The sequence below is a fragment of the Prionailurus bengalensis genome, chromosome B1 (assembly GCF_016509475.1).
Source record: "Prionailurus bengalensis isolate Pbe53 chromosome B1, Fcat_Pben_1.1_paternal_pri, whole genome shotgun sequence".
In the NCBI taxonomy this organism is placed as follows: domain Eukaryota; kingdom Metazoa; phylum Chordata; class Mammalia; order Carnivora; family Felidae; genus Prionailurus; species Prionailurus bengalensis.
In genome coordinates this window covers 16,460,345-16,484,875 of record NC_057344.1, presented here as the reverse complement: position 1 = coordinate 16,484,875, position 24,531 = coordinate 16,460,345, and the positions used below count along the sequence as shown (strand labels likewise).

Genomic DNA, 24,531 nt, shown 5'->3' with positions numbered 1-24,531 from the left:
CACAGACACACTGGGATGCCATTTGCAGGATAAATAAGATGAAACATGGCGTGTGCATTACTCCTTGTCGCTTTGGATCAAGGATGCCAGGTCACAGAGCGGTGCAAAACTCACGTAATTCAATGGAGCATAACCGCCACCTATTCTAAACACAAGTATACACAGCTGCTATTTGTACATGATCCCAAGGGTTTACAGGCAAATCACTGGCAGCATGCGCGTCTGTAAACCCCTCGTGTGAGTTACGGAGCCAGCAGGATAGTCACTTATGAGAGAAAAAAAATAGAGGAAAATAGAACATGAAATAAAAGTCTTTCTTTAAATCATTTATGTAAGACAACATATAAAAAGGGGTGTGTTAGGCAGATTAACTTTTTATCCTGAGATACTTTTTAAAACTCGATACTAAAATTAACTTTGTAAACAGATAGCCAATGGTTTTATAGAACAGCTTGAGACATAGAGAATTATTTTATATGTAATTTGTTGTTTATTTCTAGGCATGACTGGGATCCGCCAGACAGAAAAGTGGACACAAGAAAGTTTCGTTCTGAGCCAAGGAGTATTTTTGAGTATGAACCTGGGAAGTCATCAATTCTGCAGCACGAAAGACCAGTAAGCACTTGTCATTCAACAGAATGCCAGTTCTCTAGGCTTCTGGGTTCCCAAGTAGACCTGGATTTTGTATCGTTTAGTAATTTTTGTCTCAAACGTAACCTATGTATTTGGCATTATTTAAAAATCAAGTTTATTTTGTATCACGATTCGTGCATATTGCCTGAGAATTGAAGACACACGCTCTAATTTATTGCCCTACCAACCAAATATGGGATCCATTTGCATATAACTATAGCTGGGCTTCATCATGGCCCTGAGCTTAATTTTTTAAAAAATTCATAACTAATGGCTTGTCTTATTAGTCTTAATTGCTAGTCTCCATTGCTAATGAGAAAAATCATTCATTAGTCTCTCTGATACAAATGAACCCACACAGTTCCATCCCTTGGCTTCCTTATCTGTTGCTTAATATTTCTTTGGATTAAGGGGAAATTTCTGAAATGCCTTTCAAAAAAAAAAAAAACAGTTGTTTTAATTGATTCTTATTAAATCTCTCTCAGGTTACCAAGCCTCAAGCTTCCTGATTGTCGATCTAATGGATCAAGATTATATTTAACTTTGCAGAAATTTTGCTAGTTATTTAATGTATGCAAACAAAAAGAGATATAAACTTGAAAAGAGCCACTTGCCGCTTCAAAGTGCAATTTAACAAACAGGTTATTCCTCGGTCTTGGTTTTTACTTCCCTCCATCCTCCTTTCCAAGTCCTTTGCTTTCCTTCCGAGATAAGTGCCCACAGGATCCCTTTGAAACTATGATTCCTTTGCATTTCTATCAAAACCTGCTTCTAGAGAGCCATTTGCAATTTACTCTCCTCTTTGCCTTAGAAGAATTTGGGGTGGTGTCAGTGAACAGGAAAAGGAGAGTTTTCTTTGTTTACTCCCTTAAGAGTGTCCAAGAAAGCACATTATTATATATAATGCAAGGCCAGCCCTGAAATTTGATTGGAAACCTTTGCCTTACCACACCCAACATAAGCGTCCTGCATTTAGCTTTTGAAACCCTGTATTTATGGTTATGTTCTTGAGAAACATGTTCAAAAACCTTATAATCACATAATTCACGCATAATATTTATCTAAGCCATCTTTGCTTTTCTTCAAATAACCCACATCTTTTAGGGTAACAGAACTTCACCAAAAAAAAAAAACTGAAAGAAAAAAAAAAAAGGAACATCACTGGTTTGCAGGCTTAGTGCAAACTTATAACCCATTTACTAAGTTATATGATTGAATATCAGGATACGTTGAAATTTCTGGGATGAGAATTGCGTGAGTGAACCACGATGTGACCATTGCATAAAATTGAAAACAGCAAAATAATTATGCACAACCATGAGACTCCGATTTAAATATAAATAATAAAAGGCTCATTAATAATCATTCTAAGAACGCATAAGAACATTGTGATTATATTGGAACACTTTAGGAGCTGTGATCTCAGGCAACAGGATTGATTTTAGAAGCTTCCTCACCAGGATATTTCTATTATTTACTCATTCAACATTTACTGAGCACCAACTATGTGCTAAACTTGGTATCAGGTGCTAGGGACACAGTAGTGAACAAAACACAGACTCTATCTTGAGGAACTTTGAGTCTTTCATTTAATGGGTGTGCAGAGTTAGAGTTGTATTTTAAGAAGAACAGAGGGGCGCCTGGGTGGCGCAGTTGGTTAAGCGTCTGACTTCAGCCAAGTCACGATCTCACGGTCCGGGAGTTCGAGCCCCGCGTCGGGCTCTGGGCTGATGGCTCAGAGCCTGGAGCCTGTTTCCGATTCTGTGTCTCCCTCTCTCTCTGACCCTCCCCCGTTCATGCTCTGTCTCTCTCTGTCCCAAAAATAAATAAACATTGAAAAAAAATTAAAAAAAAAAAGAACAGAAAGTTCTGGAAGTATTTGTATTGCTGGAGATTTGGGTACAGATAGGGCTCTGCAGCCACAGGAAAAAGAGGGGAAGGAATGGAAGGAAATGAGAATAGATACCTTATGGAGAAACAGAAAGAATCAACATTTCTGTTCCTCCTAAACAATTTTGCTGGGGGCCAGCATTATGCAAAAAGGATTTGGGCTAGGAGTCTACGTAATTTTGGCCAGGCTTTTTTATTCTAGGACCAAGCTATTATCCTCTTTTTCTTTTCATCAATCCTGAAATTCATTCTCATTGGCTCTCTAAATTAGAAAAAAATCCAAAAGGCTAAGTGCACAGTGGTATCTCAGAGACTGGCTATATACTGATGTAGTTTACTTACAATTCTGGCGTATCTAAAGATACCCACAAGATACAGAGGATGAAGAGCAGATTTGCTAAATGAGAGTGATGTAAAAGCACACAGACAAAACTTCGGGGTTTCAATGGAATGCTCTCCCGCATCTTTTTACCCCAAGATGGTGTGTGAGCATTCCTTTGCTCCTCTCCTATTTAATTTTTGTAAATTATACACAACCTCTTGGTAATTTTCTGTTGCCTTTTTGAATTCCTAGATGACCCCCTCCTCTGCCCAGTCTTCCCAAGTGTTATCTTGGATTCCCTTCTCCCCCAAAGATCTCAAAGTCCTACCACTAGGACATATGCTACAGATATCCCTTCTTCTTGTCCACAATGTACCCACTGCCTGGATTACAGTGACAGCCACCCAATTATTCTCCCTAATTATCCAGTCCAGTCTCTGCACCACAGCTAGGAAAATCTTTTTCTTTTTCTTTTTCTTTTAGGTTTATTTATTTCTGAGAGAGAGAGAGAGAGGGCGCACAAGTGGGGGAGGGTCAGAGAGAGAGAGGCAGACACAGAATCTGAAGTAGGCTCCAGGCTCTGAGCTGTCAGCACAGAACCCTATGTGGGGCTCGAACCCACAAACTGTGAGATCATGACCTGAGCCGAAGTTGGAAGCTCAACCAACTGAGCCACCCAGGCGCCCCACAGTTAGGGAAATCTTTAGGAAACTTTATAAAACTTCCTTCTCAAAACTTTCTCCTGGCTCTCAAGTATCCTTAGAGCAAAATCCAAATTTCTCAATGTAATTTCCAAAAAACCTTGTGATCTGGGTTCCTGCTGACCTTTTCAGCCTCATATCTCTTCCTGCCTACTAACCATGTTCCAGCTAGACAGACAGCCTTCAATTTCTGCCTTCCTGGACTTTTGCACAGGCTTTCTCTCCGCCAGGAGGGAAAAGCTCTTTCCATCACCTCTCTCTTCACTGGAAAATCCCATCTCACCCGTGGCCTTGTCTCTTCTCCCCAAGGCATCATCAGTGACTCCTCCACCCCAGGTGTAAAGCTTCCCTCCTGTGTGTCTGTAGCACACATTTCCTCCTCACACACTGAATAGTAACGGCCTGTTTACTTGTCTGTGTCCCTCACTGGATGTTAAGCACCTTGAAGGCAGGACCATGTCGAGTGCACCCGTTGTATCCCCAGCACCTAGCCCGCTAGCACTTAGCACACATGATGGGTGTTTAATTTAGTGAATAGTCATCGAACTAATAAGTGCATGAAAGAATATAGGTTTTACCCTTGTGGTTAGTGGGTAAAACTGGTGAGACAGAATCCCTGTTTTGTTGCTTCTCTATGAAGTCGATACATTCTTAGTGACAAAAGGCACGGTGAGTCTCCATCACAGCACACACAATAGCTTTGACACACTGCTATTCGTAACCGTGGCTCACAAATTCCATGATTCCCTGGAGTAAGTACAAGGTGGGCAGAAGAGGCGTTACTATTTGAATAAAAGTCTTTACCCAGACTCTGGCCAAAGGGATCCCCTTCTTCTTTAGGAATCAATGAAATACGCGTTTTTACTTTTAACAGGAAAGTAAAGGTCAATGCAACTTTTTGAAGCATGTAGATATTCATTTGACTATAAACTTGAAAACGTTGATTAAAAGGGCCTAACATTTGATCTACAAACGTACTTTGCAATTGCCAGGCATTTATCTTTAACTGACTTGAACCACAATTTATTCCATAAGGCAATCATACAAAACTCTCTGCTGAGATTATATTGATAAAAACTTGACATCCCATCTGGCTTGGATATATTTATAGGTGAGCCCAAATTAAAGTAAAGTAAAGTAAAGTAAAGTAAAGTAAAGTAAAGTAAAGTAAAGTAAAGTAAAGTAAGCACTTATTCAGGACCTCTCTACACATGATAAAATAGAAAACAATATGAAGATATTACCTTTCTCTACAATAACTTAGCCAGCACAGAATGATAAAAGCAGACAGAAAGAATCATCGCATGCACTGTGCAGAGTTGAAATGCAATGTAAACCCTCAGTGAACTTACACTTCCTTATCCATGAAGATTGTCAAAGCTTAAAGTATAAAAATTTGGGGAGTTCTATCTGATGGTTTGAACCATAAGGAATGATCCCAGCTGACAATTATGTATATCATCGATTGTGGAACCACAATAAATATAAAACGTAGTAGGGAATGCCATCAAAGCTTTAAACTCTCATGAGCATAAACTTTGAAGAACTAAGTTACGTTGGCACTTCTTTTCGTTTGGAACAACACATCAAAATTCTATGCCTGCAGTGAGAATACGGAGAATCGTAGAGTTCTATAACCCCAAAAGCAACTAAATGGTTTGAAACTATAGAAAACACAAAAACTTTAAAAATTGTTCCCCATTGGTTGCCTTTAAATAAGAATCCTGTCTGATTTATAGTTTTAGGTTTTCTTAAATACTTCCTCTTGCACTGGTACATGACATTTGTTTTAAGCACAGATTTGCTGGGTTTTTCAAAATGAGAACCAAAAAGGTTAGAAAGATGTGCAACAGTATATCTGCTTTTTTGTTGTTTTTAATGGGCAATTAGAGTAAAGCATAACCACGCTTCCTAAGTGAGTTTTTCAGTGTCCCCATTGGTGTCAAACAACTCAAAGGAACTTTCAGGTTACGCGTGGAACCTGAGATTCCAGGTGATGCATGATTTAGTGAGATTGTGAGTGTGTATTTGTGTATTTCTGCTGGCTGACCATCTGTATATGTATCACTAACTTTTGTGAGGCCTCTATGTACCTCAGCCGTGGATCTAGATGGCTACGTAATACATGACATGGTTGCGGAACCAAAGGGATCCAATAGGTCAACCACAGCGAAAAGACAATTCTTGCTCTGTCATTTGCATTTCTTTACCATCAAGTCTGTACTCAAGTATATGCATTTCATTAAGTTCCAAAGTTATAGATAATTACCAATTACCATTGTTTGAGGCATTCTCTCTGCTCATTTCTATTGGCATGGTTCTAGATAGTTGCCCAATGAGACTATAAATTAAATTTTCAATCTACAAAACCATAATTCATGAAACACTGTCATCTTAAGATATGATGCAGGAAGGTAGATATTCTCCCTTTTCCACATTCTGTCACAGAAATATATCTCCATAAATCAGGATTTTGTATATCTGTTGGTTATACAGTTTCTTAAGGTGGAAGTCAAAGTGAAGTTGTAACCACTGGTAAATATACTTATTTGTTTAGTAAATTTGCTGCCCTCTGCTGTTCAAAATACTTTTAAACAAATTTGTTTCCTCTAAGAGAAACTGCTATCTCCCTTTAGCAAAACAAAATACTGTACATGAAAGCAGAGATTATAGAATAAGAATTAGTAATATTACTAAGTATATAATACTAGAAACAATGAGAGTTGAAAGAACCAAAGATTGATTTTCTTCTGGAAGAAGTACTAGGCCTCTAGAGACACAACAAAAACTACTAGAAAATTCTAATATCCATTACCCTAAAAATCTGCTCCAATAGAACTATTCCATAAAATAGTCATAAGCCGCAGCTATTATCTAAATGATAATTGGAGAAAAACAGTATTTTACTAATACCGAAACCTCAGTGAGTCCTTTTATCCTATTGAATCAAGTGTAAATTGAATCAAGTTTTCTGCAACATTTCCCATAGTAATTACAGGATGTTCTCCACATTATAACAGGAAAGCAAAATAGTATTTTAAAAGAAGGAAAAGAACAATCTCAACACCAGAACACCATTGTGGTTTCTTTGTGGATGTGTGTGTTTTCTTCCTGTGCTCATCCAGACACAGACTTCGTGATATCAGTGCAAACGCTGTGCAAGCACATGATCATATTTGGCTTTTGTCACTTAGCATTCCACCATAAATAATCCCCAGAGTTACTACACAGTCTTTATCATCACGACCATTGCAAATTTGGGATAACCTAGGCCCTTTCACTAGTTTGTTATGATGCCTCAAATTTCTCCCTCATTGTCTATAGCTACTATTATAATCTCCTATTATAAAACATTGAAATAAAAAGCACATCTCTAAAATTACTTTGATTGTAACTGATCGTTGCACACAGACTGTATATTATTAACAAAATGATTGGGAATTCAAAAAGTCAGTAAAAGGCTTCGACCAGCTAATGTCAAAATAATCGCTTTTGTTTGAATGTGGAATATCTCAAAGCCCTCAATATTACCAAGAATATGTCCTCTTCTGGACATGGTGGATGGCTTTTAGGGTGCTGGTGTGTGCGTGTGTGTGTGTGTGTGTGTCTCTGACTTAAAATATTACTGTCAAATTGTACCATGTTTGATTAGTGTCATGTAAATTTATCCAAGAAGCAATAACCCATCTGTAATACTTTAAGCATTTTCATTTAGTATGTAATCGCCAGCCTGAATCAGTCTGATCAGCATATATTAGGCAAAAGCATTAAGGATATCGTTGGAGAAAGCAAATGTTCCATGTCTGTTTTTTTCTATTACTAAAGCAATTGTATGTGTTTTCTCAAACTGCTAATATTAGCACTCCTAGTTTTTCTATCTTGAATACAATATTCAGAAACCACCAGAGGGGAGAAAGTCGGTTATAAAAATTGGTTTTTTCTCTAAACCAGCGTGTCAACCAAATCAGAGTGGGACTCCATTGTTCAGCCTCTCCCCACCCTTAGCCAACTACAGTACTGTGAAAACCCAACCCCATCCAAATCCATTTCTCCAGCTCAAGGTAGACAGATGGAAGTGGATACTTGGGGTAGCTCATTAAGCATGATCATTCTTTACTTTCTGGGAGGCTCCTTGTCTTCACATCTTGTCAGTGCTCCAGACCATTCCTAAGTTCTCTGGGGCTCCCAAGGGTCATCTTGCCTGTTCTGAAACATTTCCTCCTGCTAACTGACATCCTCTTCATGGCATCAAGAACCTCCATCTAATCAATCAGTGTTTCCTTCGCCCCTCTTTCTTGCAGCCCCCTCTCCCAACAACTCCGACACCTGTTCCAAGGGAACCTGGCCGGAAGCCTCTTTCTGTCTCACCACACGGAGGAGTAACTGGTAGCCCCTCCCCTCCGCCCAGGACTGGCCTCCCCATTCCAAGCCCGCGCACCCCGGCTCTCTCCCCGATCTGGGTGAGCTCCTTCCTTCTTTACCTTATCTAATGCCCCTCGGGAAGCTCAGGGGTGGCCCTCACTCTCCAGAGGTTAAGAGGACAATCAGATCCCAGCTACTCACCACCACCTCCACCTTGCTGCCCCTGTCTTTCCCAACTAGACCCCAGGTTCTTCATGCCAGTCGACCCCTAACCGCCTCCCGGCACCTCTCACTCCTCCCCCTCACCCCGCTCTCCACCTTTGCCCTCCCCTCCCCGCCAGGCTCTCCCTGTATCTGCACCCAAGCAAACTGTCTGCAGAAGTCGCAGGCTTACACGCTGGGATCAGTGAGGGCAGGGGCGGTGGCGTGACTCACCCGGATGAGCTCCTCGGTGGCTTAGTTGAGTCTATTTTAACTTTAATAGGCTAAAGTTAGCCTCTTTGAGGTGTGCTCCCCGTGCTCACATTTCGCTCACAGCGTTTTTCATGGTTTACGCCTCCAGCTAAGGAGAAAACTCAAAAGAGAGGACAGAGGTGGACAGAGGTGACTAGGGGCCTAGGTGATGCCATCGAAGCTCATCTTCATATCCTGATTTTACTCATTTTACTTTACTTCCTTTGTTCGTCCTGCTGAGATTCGTTGGATGAGTCGGTGCCTGTTTGCGTGCGAATGCGCGTGCGTGTTTTTCATACCACCCGGCGTTTCCCTCACTCAGCTCAGTGTGCCTTTTCCTTCCCTTTTCCTTCACATCTGCTCCAGAATGATCGCATAAATCCAGATGACATAGATTTAGAAAATGAGCCCTGGTATAAATTCTTTTCAGAACTGGAGTTTGGACGCCCGGTAAGTGAGGCCAGACTATTAATGTAAGAAAATTAGGGGAATGTTGTTTGACTGATAAAACATACTATTATCGGAAGAGATAGGTGCCGAACCTGTGCTGCATATGCAAATTCGGTACAGCTGAGCCCACATTCACTTCTGTACCGAAGGGTTAAACATGCCCAGACACCTCCTATGCAGCTTCTCTTTACCCCACACCATGCCTTAGGCTTACTTTCTATCCAAAGAAATTCAAAATGCTGAGACAGGTCTTGTCCTGGAATAGTTAAGACAACTGTTGCAGATTTATTGAAGATTCATATTTGTTTACAGTCCCTTTTGGTCTCGTTCAATCACAGGAAGTACTGTGGCATTTATAACAGTAATTACTATGATTAAAGCTCCCATTTGCTGAGGAACGACCAAGCACCTGGGGAGCGCTGGGTTCTGAACTCACTACCTCAGTGAGTCCTCTGGATGCCCCTCTAATAAGAACAAAGCCGAGACCAGAGAGGTTAAGTAATTTGCACAAGACAGTAAGTGGTCGAGTCAGAAGTTAAACCCGGGTCTACCAAACAAACAGAAAAACTCTGGGCAATTCCCACCATAATATAGTATCAGTATATTCCCACTATAAAATACTCATTTACTCACAGGAATATAGGGAAAGAGAAAAATAAATAACCCCTGTGGACCTTGATTTCTAGTTTTGCTAGTGAAACATCTTGTCCCCAAGCCCGCCAAAGGCAGACCTTGTGAGAACTGCATAGTCTGCTTGGGATAGTCAACCTAAGCCTTAAATAACGATTTCCTTCATTAAGTTTTATTGGGGAATTCTATCTACCAATAGCTGTGCATTTGTTATTTGTCAGTGTATTTTTTATATTACTGGTGGTACTGGATTTTAAACTCTCTAAGATACCAGTTATTCCACTGCACAGAATTTTACGGAAGATCAAAGAGCATAATCTTTCTTTTACCATGCCATATACTGATTTGCATACTCATAAAGTGACCATATATTGGTTCCCGGGGCGGGGCGGGGTGGGGGGTTGTTATAGTCATCCCTTTAGTCCATTAAAATGCAAGGGACACTTGGTTAGATTCCTTATCTTATCGAACTGGATCAAAAGTGACTGTAAATAAATATATACCAAAAGATTTTTCCTAGAATTTCTATACTTAACAGGAAAAGTGTTTTCTCTCATTTTTTTCCTAATTTGTATCCAAGTATTCACATAAATGCATTTTATTTTAGAGGAATAAAAATTCTCTAGCTTTATTTTATGCATATTGTTATTACTGATTACGTGGTTTGTAGGGACCATACCGATTTCTGTTCTGAGCATAAATTATCAGCATTTTTCTGTAATCATTTTTAGCCACACATGGAAACTCACCAGCTATCCACCTGCTCCTTTAATGTTCCTTTAATACACCTCGCATTCCTCTGTGGCTAGAGACTAGGAGTGCTCATTTTGATCTGATGAAATGAACTTACAAATTTACTAATCAAATCACTAGTAATTTTGCCCAGTGCTTGAGAATATTTTACGAACATTGCACCCTTCCTCCTGGGCCACCCCCATTTTGCTCCATTCATGCACTCTTTATGTGTATCTGATGCTGTCAGCACTCAGTTTCTAACTGTTGTCACCTTTTCCACATGTCCATTCCTTGCTGCCATTGATTCTCCTCCATATTCCATCTCTACACTTCTGCTTATGTGGTGCATCTACACCCAGCCTCCTAAAAAGCCTCTGGACTATGTTCAAGATCATTCTTCTGGTGTTTCCAATGAGGTAAAAACAAATTATTCTCTTTTTCAGATTTCTCTCTTAGGAGCCATTACTGTGATTCTGAACCAGCCGCGTTTTAACAGTTGACCATAGGGTCTAAGCTATTTTGGAGAACCCACCTTTGCACCATTGTGTTGTATACAGTATCATTGCTTAGACATTAATTATACCAAAGTTGTTGGCTCTTTCTGCAATGTAGGTGAAGAATCATGCCAGCCATAGCTTTCAGTGGAACTGTTCCACATAGTCCTGGAGTGTGATCATTAAAAAATCAAAAGTAGCACTCTGAGCGCATATATCAACCACCTGTTTTGATCAGATTGCACAAAATACTAGGCAGAGTCATTTTATCATCGTGCTTGGAGGTGCAGAATGACAGTTTAGATTCTTAATTACATGTTGATGCCCCACATATTCTTAAAATTTATTTTAATTCTTTCATTTTCCTACATACAATTTGTGGATTTTAGCATCAGATAAAATCAAGAATGGGGCTGACAAACAACTGGGACACATGTCACGATTTCCCAGTTCAACACCCTTGACAGGCATTACTAATCCTTCTCAATGCTATAATCCAGGCTGCCACTATAATAGATTATGACTGGCATATGAGATGAAATGCATTTGCTAGCATGACAATCTGCTAGGCAAAAAAAAAAAAAAATTCCAGGCAATGTCAAATTTTATTTGATTTAGTCAAAGAGAGTATGAAAAAGGAAGAAACATTCCAGAGTCAAAGGATTTTATCCTGCTCTCTGCAAAGAAAATTGAAATTATTTTGGAAAGCATATTTAAGACTTACTGGTTGACATAAGCAAAAGTGACAGTTTTGCTAAACATCAGCTATATAAAAGCCTCTGTGTGGGAATTCTTAGAAGTAGCTGGAATGGGAGCAAAGTGCATAAACTGGTTTTACACAGATTTTCTGTGGTCCTAAATATATACAAAAACACTTAATAAATACCTTATTTTCATCACAAAGTCTTGGTAAAAAAAAAAAATTGCAACTAGAAAATAAAACTACTAAGATACCTATGCTTCAGGAAGTACTACTGACACACAGTGGTGACAACTGGAATTGCAGGCACAGTCTCAGAAGAAAATAGCCAACTTCCTGAAGCTTCAATTTTGCAATTCTAAATTATGCATCACAGTGTACATTAAAACAGAGAACTAATCAAAATATTTATATATTAAATAAAAAGGAAAATAGAGTAATCAAGAGCATTCTAGGTTACTTAATGTAGTCATTTCTAGAGGCTTATGTTTTGTAGACAGGCCTATAGCCTAAAGACAATCAAATACAACAAGCAATTCTATTCTGTATGTTATGTTACCTTCACATCTGAATAAAGGATATCATTTCAACATATGAAGAGCCCAAGAATTGACTTTGGAATTCAATTTGGTCAGATATTTTTTCTGATATTTTGGTCAGATAGTTCTAGGATGATTTTAAGATGGTTGGTTCTTGGAGAGGTGAAATAAAATTCAGAGATCACCATTCCAACTCACTCATTTTTAAGTCAAGAAAAGTAGAGCCCCAAAATTAAAAACATATATGTCCAATATCACAAGGTAAGAGGGTGGCAAGTTAAAAATAAAACATAGATCTCTTAACCTCCACTTCCATGAGGTTTCCTCTATACCACACTTCTTAGCACATCCAAGAGATGTATTTGGAGTTCAAATCTTTCAGAAACAAGTTATTTACTAAATACTATTCCTTGTCAACTATTTTTATAAAATGAGTTCTATAATTAACATTACACAATAACTTGGGCTAAAAATTGTAGAAATTTTATACATTCTACATGCTATGGTAGTGGCCAAAAAAAAAAAAATCACATAAAAAAAGCACTTTGCTGATGATTTAACTGATTTGCCATTATTTCTTTGGAATTGAGAAGGAGTGTTGTACGATTCTGTAGCATATTACTCTCACATCATGGTTTTTCAGAGTGTAAACAAATACTCTGCTAAGGTACTAGATTTTATCTTTAATATCTTTATGTAAAACATTTCTGGTAAAATTTGTAATTGATTACGTATCACCCTGGCTACCATTTATCAAGTGCCTAGCATATGCCATGAATAACAAACTTTTTAATCAATACAACTGAGAAACTGGCATTAATGACGAACCATTAAGGACTTCTAAGCAAAGTTAAATCACATGATCACTTAGCAGAAAGAGTGATTCAATGTCCATACTTTATCAGAATGAACTTAATTTAGGTATGTTAAAATAATGGTAATATGTAAATAGTAGATCATAATAGGTAAAATAGCTAACCCCTTTTCTGGACACAATCTCCATTTCAGAATGAGTGTCATTTATATAATTATCATTCAAGTTTTTCCCTTGGTCATCTATCTAGACCTCCTCCTGTTTCCTTGTAATTTAATATCGAATGTCTTCCTTTGACTATAAATAAAACTGGTTTGAGTTTCTTTCGGATTATGGAAACCAGCACAAGGAGGAATCATTGTCATTTCTTTGCCTAAGTCTAAAACACAATAAATTTATCAGTATAGAGCGTTCACTTCTTACACTGTGTTTTCTCTCATGTTACAGTTTTGTTTAGGCTCATCCCAAGCTGGCAATTCAAAATCTCTGGTCACTCTAGGGATGTTCTGAAATTGACACTCTCTGATAATCAACTGTGGTTTGTCATTTCCGTGAATGCTGTGCTCTACACAGATGGCAATACTCTGAGGCTATTTGATGTTGCTCTTCTGCAGACTTGTGGAGTTAATGTTTCTAAATCAGAATATTTTATTCATTTCCTTCTTTGTTTTCCCTCTTATTTAGTGTTTATTTTTTTCACTTTTCCAGTGTACGATTCAGACTTTGCCAAGTTAAGTAATTATGTACATTTATCAGACAGTGGACCAAATTTCTTTCTTCTAATTTTATATTTGTCGAGAACCTAGGAATCCAAATATTTTCTAGGAATTAAAAACATTAGACTATGTCTTTTCTGTCTCAAAGGAGGGGCGATAGTCTCTTGCAGAAAGGTGCTTTTGTTTGTTTCTGGGCAAGATTCCATTCGCATTCGGTAGGAAGAAATTAAACGAAAATATTAATTAACAGAACCAACTTTAGAATTATGCATAAGAGGGCTTGTCAGACTGATCTACATAAAGAATCTCAAAATTACATACTAATATTTTAATTGGTTAATTGGTGCCGATTTACAAGTAGAAAATAAAGTTATAGAAATAGGTTTTACAGCGTGGTTTAGTTTCCACTTAAGTAGGTTTTTAACACTCTGGTTAAATATTTCTGTGTGATAGGCACTTAAATAAAATCTGTCAAATCCTGCCTTTTTGGTTGACGTTTTTAAACTTTCATACGGAAGGCCATTTTTAAACTAGAATTTCAGCTCTTCATCAGACCAAAGTTTGTGATAAATAATGGATCAAATGTGGCCCGAACACATATACAGTCTTACACATATATACTTGTATACATTTTCCTATACATTCTAGACGTCGCACCATAACCACTTTCTGCAGTGTCATTTCAAATGTTCAAGAGCTCAAAACAGATCCTCTCTTGCCTTTCAGGTATTTCAGTGATTATTCTAGGAGATGGCCATGGGGAGTAAAAACTTCCTATCTAATAATTTTGCCTAATATCTGTTTCATTGTCCTGTTCAGAATGAAGGGGTATGAAAATGGTGTGCACAACAGGTATTTGGAATTATGTGTCACTTTGCATTATCTATTTTTCTTTGTTCCTACAACCATGGACAACGGAGAATTGGTTTTCTCATGGAAATGTTAAAAGCCCACTTCTGTTTATAAAAAGGTTATATTTGGGTTCATTAATCATTTGTTTAAACTAACCCTGAACTTAACTAATTTGAAAGATGCCAGTCTGTACCTGATTTAAGTACCAGATAGTTTAGTTTAATTTCACACCAAATTCGGTGGTATTATTAAAATGCCATGTCTGTGTTGACAGAAGAAAGATGTCTCAGTTCTGCTCAGATGTTATACTTTGAAGGTAACGCCTGGCAACATGACAAAAAAATTTATAAAGAAGGTTTATGTTGTATAAGGGTCGAATGATGCCTATGAATATTTTTTTTAAACAACAAACCATCCCTTAATGTAGAAGATTCCTACTTACAGTCTATTTCCTACAAGAAGGAGCGATTAACAACTTTTTTTTTTGCCCCAGGCAATGTTTGGTTTGTGAATAATTTGAGTTACAAAGAGAAATACAGCGCATTATATCAAAAGAGAAAGTAGATAGGAAGAAAGTAGAAATCGAGTTACATGATTTCTCTTTTATGATCAAAATACACGGTATTTTATGATCAAAATACACGGTATTTTTATCTCAATTTTTATAATATTCATTTTAGGATACCTAATTTAATGTCCACGGACAAATGAAATTTTACCTTGGTAAAAATTTTCATGGAACGATTTTTCTATCTTAACAGGCCTCCTTGTATCAATCCTCAATAGACAGAAGCCTAGAAAGACCCACTAGGTAAGAATGTCACTACATTATGCAACCAGAATATTCAGTGAAATAATAATGAAGATTACGTTATCCGTCATTATTATTCTAAGCACCATACTTTATGAAGTTGTTTTATTGAGTTTTTGCATCACTGTGTATCAGCATATTCAAAAATTTATAAAAACTAAGTGAAAGAATTCTGGGTTCCTCTACCAAGAAATTCTTCCCTTCCCTATCTCCTCTCTATCCAGTTTTCTTTTCTTTAAATGGGAACTATAAACATCTAATTTTCAATATTATTAGATGATACTTACGATGGCATATTTGAAAAAAATGTGTAAATTATTAGAATTTTTCTAAATTATGTTCTATACATATTTGTTCATTATACTCTGACTGCACAAATCAAAAACACTGTTGCTACCAATAAAGAATGGCTTACTATATACCACACATTCTAAGTACATAAACATATTCAATCCTTAAGACACCACGGTGAGTCAAGTACTATTCTCCCCACCTTAGGTCTGAACGCACTAAACTTAGGCTTCATTACTTACCAAGTTTACATAGCTAGCAAGGAGCAGAGACAAACTAGAACTGAGCCAGAATATCTTGGAACTACCCCTAACTGTCCCACGAGTCCACCAAGGTTAAGTCCTGCTGATAGGCTTTAAATATCACTTAACTTGAAAGCATTACCGAAATTCAGACACAGCTCACTAGCAAGAGTGAATAATACAAACTCTCAGCCATTTTGTATCACCAACAAGAAATATAAATTTGCCCTTCTACAGATTTCTCTCAGCGTAAGTCAAAAACTTTGTAAATTGGGTCCTTTGTAAATTGGGTTCATGGGGGCCATTCAGTGACATCAATGTCATTAAGTAAAAGGCTCCTCAAATTCCTCTCATATCTTTTACATCTCTAGACGCTCCTAAAGTATTTGAGTTTCAGAGTTCTCATCTGACCTAAGATTGCTATTAAGACTGTGCACAGACCCTCACGTGACAGGACAGTGACGGCAAAAACAGGTCTAGGAAAAGACGGCTATCCTCTTCGGAAGAACAAAGACAAATTCTGAGGTCCAGCTCCAACTCTATGCTTGCAAAGTGTGTGTCGCATCGACTCGGTTACGCAATAGTGGTAACGTGCACACCTCGCAGGTTTGCGTGTGGGCTGTGCAGACAGTAACGGCAGCAAAGCAATTGTGTATTGCTGCCTCGTGGGAGCTGGTGTTGCCGTTCCTGCTGTTGCTGATGTAATTTTGTGTAATGATCGGACAGCCAGCGTGCCGCGTGATGTGTATCCTTGTTCACTAGTGTTTGTCCTGAGTGATCCTATATTCAGATCGAGACCGTGATAAAAATGTCCTGCCATTATAGAAAGTTTACACCATTTCATACAACCAGATGAAAGTCCCCTTAGACGGTTTGATTGCTGGTCAGATCGTGATTCATTCATTACTTCACCGGGAAAATGTTAAAATTTCAGCGTAAGTGTTTTCAAGCTAAGATTGGTAGGAAAAGCCGTAAGGAAACCTTGGGGTAAGAGAAATTTGTCTCATCAGGTGACTTCCTTTTTTCCAGTCCTTTCTTTCATGTCGGCACGCTCCCCCGGATATAGTCATGTTGTTGGAACTCCTCTTTACAGAGAAAAGATACATGACACAAATCCTACCACTGAATTGTCAGTCACAATGTACAACACCAATAGGAGGATTTGTACTTTAAAATGTGATCATGAACTTATGTCTGCACAAAAAAAACTGCGCATGGATGTTTATAGCAGTTTCATTCATACTACTAAAACTTGAAAGCAACCAAGATGCCCTTCAGTAGGTGAATGGATAAACGAACTGGTGCATCCATATAATGGAAACTTCTCTTTTAAAAAAAAATACAGTCTCAGGGGCACCTGGGTGGCTCAGTCGGTTAAGCGTCCAACTTGGCTCAGGTCATGATCTCGAGGTCTGTGGGTTCGAGCCCCGCATGGGGCTCTGCGCAGATGGCTCAGAGCCTGGAGCCTGCCTCGGATTCTGTGTCTCCCCCTGCCCCCCGTCTCTCTCTGCCCCTCCCCCGCTTGCACTCTGCCTCTCAAAAATAAATAATAAACATTAAAAAAATTAATAAAAAATAATAAAATACAGTCTATGAATATTTTTAAAGAGAGAATAAAGAAATAGCGTTTAATAGCAAGGAACGAATTCTGAAAACTGCAGTTCGGGGGAACAGAGGTAAGAGTTGTACCACTGTCACTAGCACATTCCATCAGTCTTTCTGGTTGACACACTAGCCTCCTCTAACAGCAGCCTGACTGAAGCTGATCTCTTCTTTTAGTGCCACGAGCATGGCCAGTGACTTCAGGAAAAGGAGGAAGAGCGAGCCTGCGGTGGGGCAGCCGAGGGGCCTGGATCACGGCGCACGCAGGACCAGCCCAGGCCGAGCGGACCTCCCAGGGTCAAGCGCCACGCTGACCCAGTCCTTCATAAGTTCCTCCCCTTCTTCCCCGTCAAGAGCAAAAGGTGAGCAATTATTAGATTGATGGGTAAGCAATTTACTAGCTTAGTTTTAACCTAGGCTACCTGTGACAGCTGGGCAAGATTAACCATGCAGAGATAGAGTTTAAATACAGTGTCTTGAATACAATCCAGTTTCATAACAATAGCTTTCTTTTTACACAGACTAGGTCAGGTTGGTGAGCTTTGTGAGTGGCTTAAAGGACTCTATCATCTAGCATATTCAATGCTTTTTTCCTCCAAATGTATCATTTGTGGGTTTTTTTTGAACAAATTCAGAGTACCTAATTTATTGTCAGGCCATTAAAAGATTATATTTATAAACATTTGCATATTTTAAAAAAATGGTCTAAAGTTACTACAACTAGCAAAGTTAATCACATCTATAGAATAGGAATTAGAAGTAGCAACAAAGAACATTGTTGCCTAAAACGTACTTTGATTTTTTTAATTATTTAATTCTAGATAAAATTTTGTCTGACTTACGGAAGTTTATTCTTTCGTCATCTGTTCTATACTTTGGCCAACATTCACATAGATAGTAGAATATCCATATTACGCGTGTAACATGGTGTTTGATTCAGAACAGTCCACTAATAAGAACCAACTGGTTTCAAGCCATACTTGGAAAATTTAGATTCACCAAGCCATTTCTCCATATGGCCTCTCTCCTCTCTGGAAGTTCAGTGAGCTGTGTTGAGAGAGGGCAAGTCTCCTTCAGGTCTCTGGAAGACTGGTTAGTGCATTATTGCTGTGGTAACAGGAATATTCCCAAGATGGAGACTGAGGATTAAACCAGCATCTACAGGTACCTAAGGCCATACCTAATTTGGGGCCCTGAAATCTTCCCCAATCTCCTGGCATTGAAACAGAACACAAAAGGAATTTGAAATGTGTAAAGAACTTGCACTCTAACAGAAGTTTCCCCTAAATAGCACAGATTCGGCCACACGTATCAAACGTAAGCACGAAAAGCGTGGCCATGTGGCAATCAAAGCTAAGTGGTAGCTGGTTTGTGTGCAAAAGACAGGCTGGTTTGGATGCCTGGACTCCAGATAGGTGGGAGTCACTAGCCGTCTTCCATGGCCTAGTAAAAGTGGGCCTACTCCCTGGAAGGTTCAGAATGAGTGAGCCCCTTTTGCGATACCTTTCATCCAATTAACAGACATACATTTATCAGATTCCACTCATTTATGCAAACGAATATTTTAAGATAGTAAATAGGTCATGAAATACCATCGATTCGTTATGCTTGGATAGCACCCAAAAATTAAAAGGATTCTGATTAATTTATATATTTGTTTTTACCCTAGGGAGTGTTGACTCAACTTCCTTTCCCAAACATTACATATCTGCTTGATGTGCTTATCTACTTTTGCAAAGTTTGGATAAGGTTGTAAGACAGGAACTATCAAGAGAGAGATTTTCCTTCATCAGGTTTCCTTCTAAGATGAAAACGTCCCATTGGATGTTAATTTGGCCTCTCGTTTATGAGTTAATGCAGCAGAGCAAAAGAAAAGAATATTTCTAAACATATTCTAAACTGAGGTCAGTTTTAGCTATTATCAAATTGCAAATTATTTTTTTAAAAAAAAACAACCTCCTTGGAAAAAAACTAAGATGCATTAACCTCTGATGAGAATTTTATACTATATCCAGTTATTCTTAAGAGAATCTGCCTCATAGAATGAGGCAATGAATGAGGTAAATTTGTATGTTTAAAGAGGTTGTACTGTGTGTCTTGGAGAAATATTAACAGCGGTATTTCAAAGCATCTTGATTTTACAAGTTTGGAAAATGCTTTGTCTTGTTGCTTTTTCTACCTAATGCTCACGGAAAGTTACTTAATACAGTTACGGAAGTAGTAACTAAATGCAAATTTACAAATTACTCTTTACCTCTCTACCATTATAAATCAAACGAGACTCAAATGCTGACCGTATTCAGTTGATTAAACCTCTACCACTTTTGGCCTTAATTGGTAAACCTTTAAATTACACCGGGTCAGGCTATTAGCTTCCGAGGTACTTTTGTGGTTTGGGCATACCTCGTTTGCAGAAAGATGTATGAACACAATACAAATAGGTATCGAAACTACACTAATTACTTTTTATATGTGGTTTTGTTAACTCTAATATCTGCGAAGCTACATTCATTGAAAAAGTACTACCCTGCCTTAGAATTAGGATTTTCTTCCTCTAAAGTTGAAGCTACATGTGTAACAATCCGTGTCTAGACTAAACCATGCTAACTGCTTTCCCTCTGCTATGCTATCTGATGCTAACTGACATGCTTCCTCTTTGTGAACCTTTTAACTTCTCCACATGTCTCTCTTCCACCACGCTGGCCTGGATTAAAAGGTGGGGATGATATGTGCCCATCCCTTTACAGTTACTCAGGGCTCAACGGCAACCCCTCCAATGAGTTAGATTACTGTAACTCTTACAAGAGACAGCATTTGGATGTCCCTCGTGACTCACAGAGGGCCATCACGTTCAAGAACGGCTGGCAAATGGCCCGGCAAAATGCAGAGGTCTGGAGCAGCACTGAAGAGACAGTCTCCCCCAAAATCAAATCCCGTAGTTGTGATGATCTCCTAAATGGTGACTGTGACAGCTTCCCTGACCCAAAAGCCAAGTCAGAAAGTATGGGCTCTCTGCTATGTGAAGAGGAGTCCAAGGAGAGCTGCCCTGGGGCCTGGGCTTCCCCCTACATCCAGGAGGGCCGTGGTAACGGCCGATCGAGGCTCCGACACAGGTCAGCCCATGACGCCCCAGGGTTCCTAAAAATGTACAAGAAAATGCACCGCATTAATCGCAAGGATTTGATGAATTCAGAGGTGATTTGCTCGGTAAAGTCGAGAATCCTGCAGTATGAAAACGAACAGCAACACAAGGGCCTGCTCCATGGCTGGAGTCAGTCCTCCACTGAGGAGGTGCCCAGGGACATGGTCCCCACTCGCATTTCTGAATTTGAGAAGTTGATTCAAAAGTCAAAATCCATGCCAAATTTAGGAGATGATATGTTCTCTCCTATAACCCTAGAACCCCAACAAAACGGTTTATGTCCCAAAAGGCGGTTTTCCATCGAGTCTCTGCTGGAGGAAGAAAGTCAGAGTAGACACCCTTCTCACGTACAACGCAGCTACGAGCCCAAAACCCTGGTGCCGATTCACATCGAAGTCACCAGTGACGAGCAACCGAGAACTCATTTGGAGTTTTCCGACAGTGACCAAGAAGGAGTTGTGTCTGACCACAGTGATTACATCCACGTGGAAGGGTCGTCCTTTTGCAGCGAGAGTGACTTTGATCACTTTTCTTTCACATCCTCTGAGAGCTTTTATGGATCCAGCCACCATCACCACCACCATCACCACCACCACCACCGGCACCTCATCAGCTCCTGCAAAGGCAGATGCCCTGCCTCCTACACCCGATTTACCACAATGCTGAAACATGAAAGAGCTAAACACGAAAATGCCGAGGAGCCCAGAAGACAGGAAACGGACCCCGGCCTTTCTAAACTTGCGTTTCTAGTCAGTCCCGTGCCTTTCCGGAGGAAAAAGAACTCGACTCCCAAAAAACAGGCTGAAAAGGCAAAATGTAAAGCGTCTGTGTTTGAGGCTCTGGACTCTGCCCTTAAAGACATCTGTGACCAAATTAAAGCTGAAAAGAGAAGGGGAAGCTTGCCAGACAACAGTATATTGCACCGTCTTATCAGTGAACTGTTGCCAGATATTCCGGAGAGGAACTCATCACTTAAAGCTCTAAAAAGGAGCCCCGTGCACCAGCCTTTCCACCCACTGCCTCAAGATGGTGCTATTCATTGTCCATTGTACCAGAACGATTGTGGGAGAATGCCTCACAGTGCCTCTTTCCCAGACGTGGACACCACCACCAACAACTACCACCACCAAGACCATGAGAGTGCACGGAGTCTCCAAGGTGGATGAGCTTTTCTTTCTCTGTCCCTGTGGTTCAGACACCCACCATCCAGCTCTTTCATTTTCCATTCCTACATCTCATCATTCCTAAGCTGTGAGACCACTCGGCATCGTTATGTGTTTTTGAAGCAAATGCTTGTTGTGCAAACATGTCTTCCTGAATAGTCTCATTTGCCCATGTGATAATCGGACTTGACGTGTGGCTTAAAGTGATCACCAATTCACAAAAATTTATTCATTCAAAATCGAAAGGGAAAACCATCTTGTAGCTTAATGTTAGGGTTGAAACAACATACGTCGAAACAACCAGTTAAACTTATTTTATCAATTTAAAAGGATCCCATCAAGGAAACCATGATTGAGTATCAGTATCCTTAAGAGACTGATGACTCTTGTTTTGTCGTAAAATGAATCAAAACCAATAATCTAACAAACAGCTTTTACTTGGTTATTATATTAACTTTATAGTCACTCACTCAATAAATAATTTCCTTACATTCAACATCGAGATACTGCATCCAAACACCCAGGAAGAAAAACTGAACTAGTCAATGTAGTAATTGATGGACAATGAAAAGAGAATAGGATTTGTTGAACAACCTTTAAAGGGCACATGGGATAAAATTTTTGTGAATACATCTTTAAGCTGTATAGACAGAAGTCTCATTTCCATCATTCAGTGTATTCATTTTCTTTTCCTTTCCATTACCTTATTTTCTGTTTCCACTGAAACAATCTTATATTGACATTTGAATTAGACCATTTAGGTTAAAAGTGACCCTCAACTCCATTTTCATAGATGGATTATCACCTTGGAGTGGCAATATGCGGACAAATAACAGTTCAAAGGCAGAGGACTTTTTTTGAGGTTTGTTAGGGGTTCTGATATTTTTTTATACAAGTTGTATACAATTCTCTCTCTCTCTCTCTCTCTCTTTAATTCTTAACAGACATCTGTTCACTATGTAAGTTTTCAGAAGCTGGAAAGAACATTCCCTGCTGGAATTTGGATTGTCAACAGTCTGCTATGCACTGGGCATTGCAAAGTGCTCTACACACACTATCTAATTAGCACTGGCACCAACCTAGGTGATAGGTATCATTATAAGCAGTGAGACCCAGGGGAGACAAGAGATTTAACCAAAGTCAGCTAGGGAGTAGGTAAGAGAAAAGAGATGCAAACTCCTAGTAATTCAGTGTTTGTAGTATAGAATATAATCTCTATAGGTTAAAAAAAAAAAAGAAAACGCAAATTTCATATTAATGTACTATACATGTGACTCAATTGTTAGCAGCCACTGCACAAATTTGCTTTATTAGTATTTATCTTTGCTTTCATTTATACCATACAACACGCTTCAAAAACAACAAATTAGAATTTTTTAAAACAGTGCCTACAATTTGAAATTTTCACTGATTGAGATGTCATAATTTAAGTTTATAATAAGTCCGCTACCTTTTCCAGTTTTTCAATATTGGATAATTCCAGCTATTCAAGTAAGTGTATCAACGATAATAATCACCTCTAAATTTTATGTACAGATAGAGTACCTTACTGAAACTTGATCTGAGAGGGCTTTGAAAGGCATTTGAAGGGTATTTGTCTTTTGATAACATACCCACTTTCCAATTTTGTTTAGCCCAATTGAAAAATAGTTTATATGCCATGGATTAGTAAAAGTGATTTACAACTTAATGATCAGTATGAAAGCTTTCATAAAAGTATTTCCATTTTAGAAACAGAAAATATATGGCACAGAATCTCTCTCATGCTTGAAAATAACTGAGTAAGTTTAACCTGAGATATTTGTGGCCATGTTACCTTACTAAATCTAAAGACTTTGGAATTCACAACCGACAGTTAGACATTTGTCCTTATATGTCATGTAACAGGTGTCCACCTGCTGTTAAATAGACAATTCTGTCTTATAGTCAAAGTAGTCACGATCTTTAAGTAATGTTTTCTTTTTATGAATTAGCATTTTTTTAATTCCTTTGTAGCTGGATTTATTTTATTTTTAATGCTTCTTGCTAATCAATATAACTAAATCTGTTAAAGGGATAAGAGAACGAATTTACTAATTTTGACCCAGTTATACTGGTAAAATTCTATAACAGAGACTACTGAGATATTCTTAGACTCTAGCTACATTTCCACATACAAATGTGGAAAGTATAAGAAACCATTAAGAGATACTTATAATCATAATTTGGGAATGTAATTATTTATACTGTGCTTTCAGATGAACAAAAACAATTCAGTATTTCATAAGCAGCGTAGCAATCAATAGGATACTTCCTGTTTAGAGAATTTTTATCCCTTTGCTTCTTGGAATAAATATATACTTTCTGATAAGGCAGTTGAACAAAAGGGAAGGCAAAAGATAAAGGCCTTTTAAGCCTTAGGATGACATCTTAAAACTCAACAACTGTGTACCAACGGGGTGGGGGGATAGGGGGACAGAGTGTGTAGGGATGGGGCATGGGGAATGGACACGACCATAATTCTGCCATCATCATGCTTTATTTTTCTTTTTCATTACTACATTCTTAAATTGTTCCATGAGATGTCTTAGTTTTTGTTCATTGTTGCTATGTTCAAATTCTCCATCTTCTATAGGCCCTATAAAAGTCATTATAAGTTTATCGATTTTCAGTAAGAGAGAGAGTGTGTGTACTCATGAGTGGTGAAGAGGCAGAGAGAGAGAGAGAGAGAGAGAGAGAGAGAGAGAGAGAGAGAATCCCAAACAGTCTCCATGCTGTCAGCACAGAGCCCAACTTGGGTCTCAAACTCACAAACCATGAGATCATGACCTGAGCTGAGATCAAGAGTTGGACGCTCACCCGACTGAGCCACCCAGGCTCCCCCTGCCCTGAAAAATAATTACAAATTGGAGGCAAAAGGAATAGAAAGTATTAAATCTCTGAGGTGAGAAATCCCCCCCCGCCATCACCCCGCGAGTATGAATTGTCTATACCAGGTGCTGCAGCATAA

General features: G+C 38.8%; 1 protein-coding gene across 50 annotated transcripts in view; it reads left to right on the top strand.

The window, feature by feature from the left end:
* Positions 1 to 24,531, top strand: part of SORBS2 (sorbin and SH3 domain containing 2) — a 355,465-nt gene that overhangs the window by 297,153 nt on the left and 33,781 nt on the right. For 25 of the 50 annotated variants that reach the window (XM_043559221.1, XM_043558993.1, XM_043558986.1 and 22 more), the window contains 7 exons: positions 501 to 615; positions 7,848 to 8,006; positions 8,728 to 8,811; positions 10,536 to 10,592; positions 15,053 to 15,102; positions 17,415 to 17,599; positions 19,954 to 21,537. In XM_043559221.1, coding sequence (XP_043415156.1) covers positions 501 to 615; positions 7,848 to 8,006; positions 8,728 to 8,811; positions 10,536 to 10,592; positions 15,053 to 15,102; positions 17,415 to 17,599; positions 19,954 to 21,537 — 2,234 coding nt within the window. The remainder of the gene's footprint in view (positions 1 to 500; positions 616 to 7,847; positions 8,007 to 8,727; positions 8,812 to 10,535; positions 10,593 to 15,052; positions 15,103 to 17,414; positions 17,600 to 19,953; positions 21,538 to 24,531) is intronic. The other 25 variants (XM_043559040.1, XM_043559034.1, XM_043559127.1 and 22 more) reach the window with 7 other exon arrangements.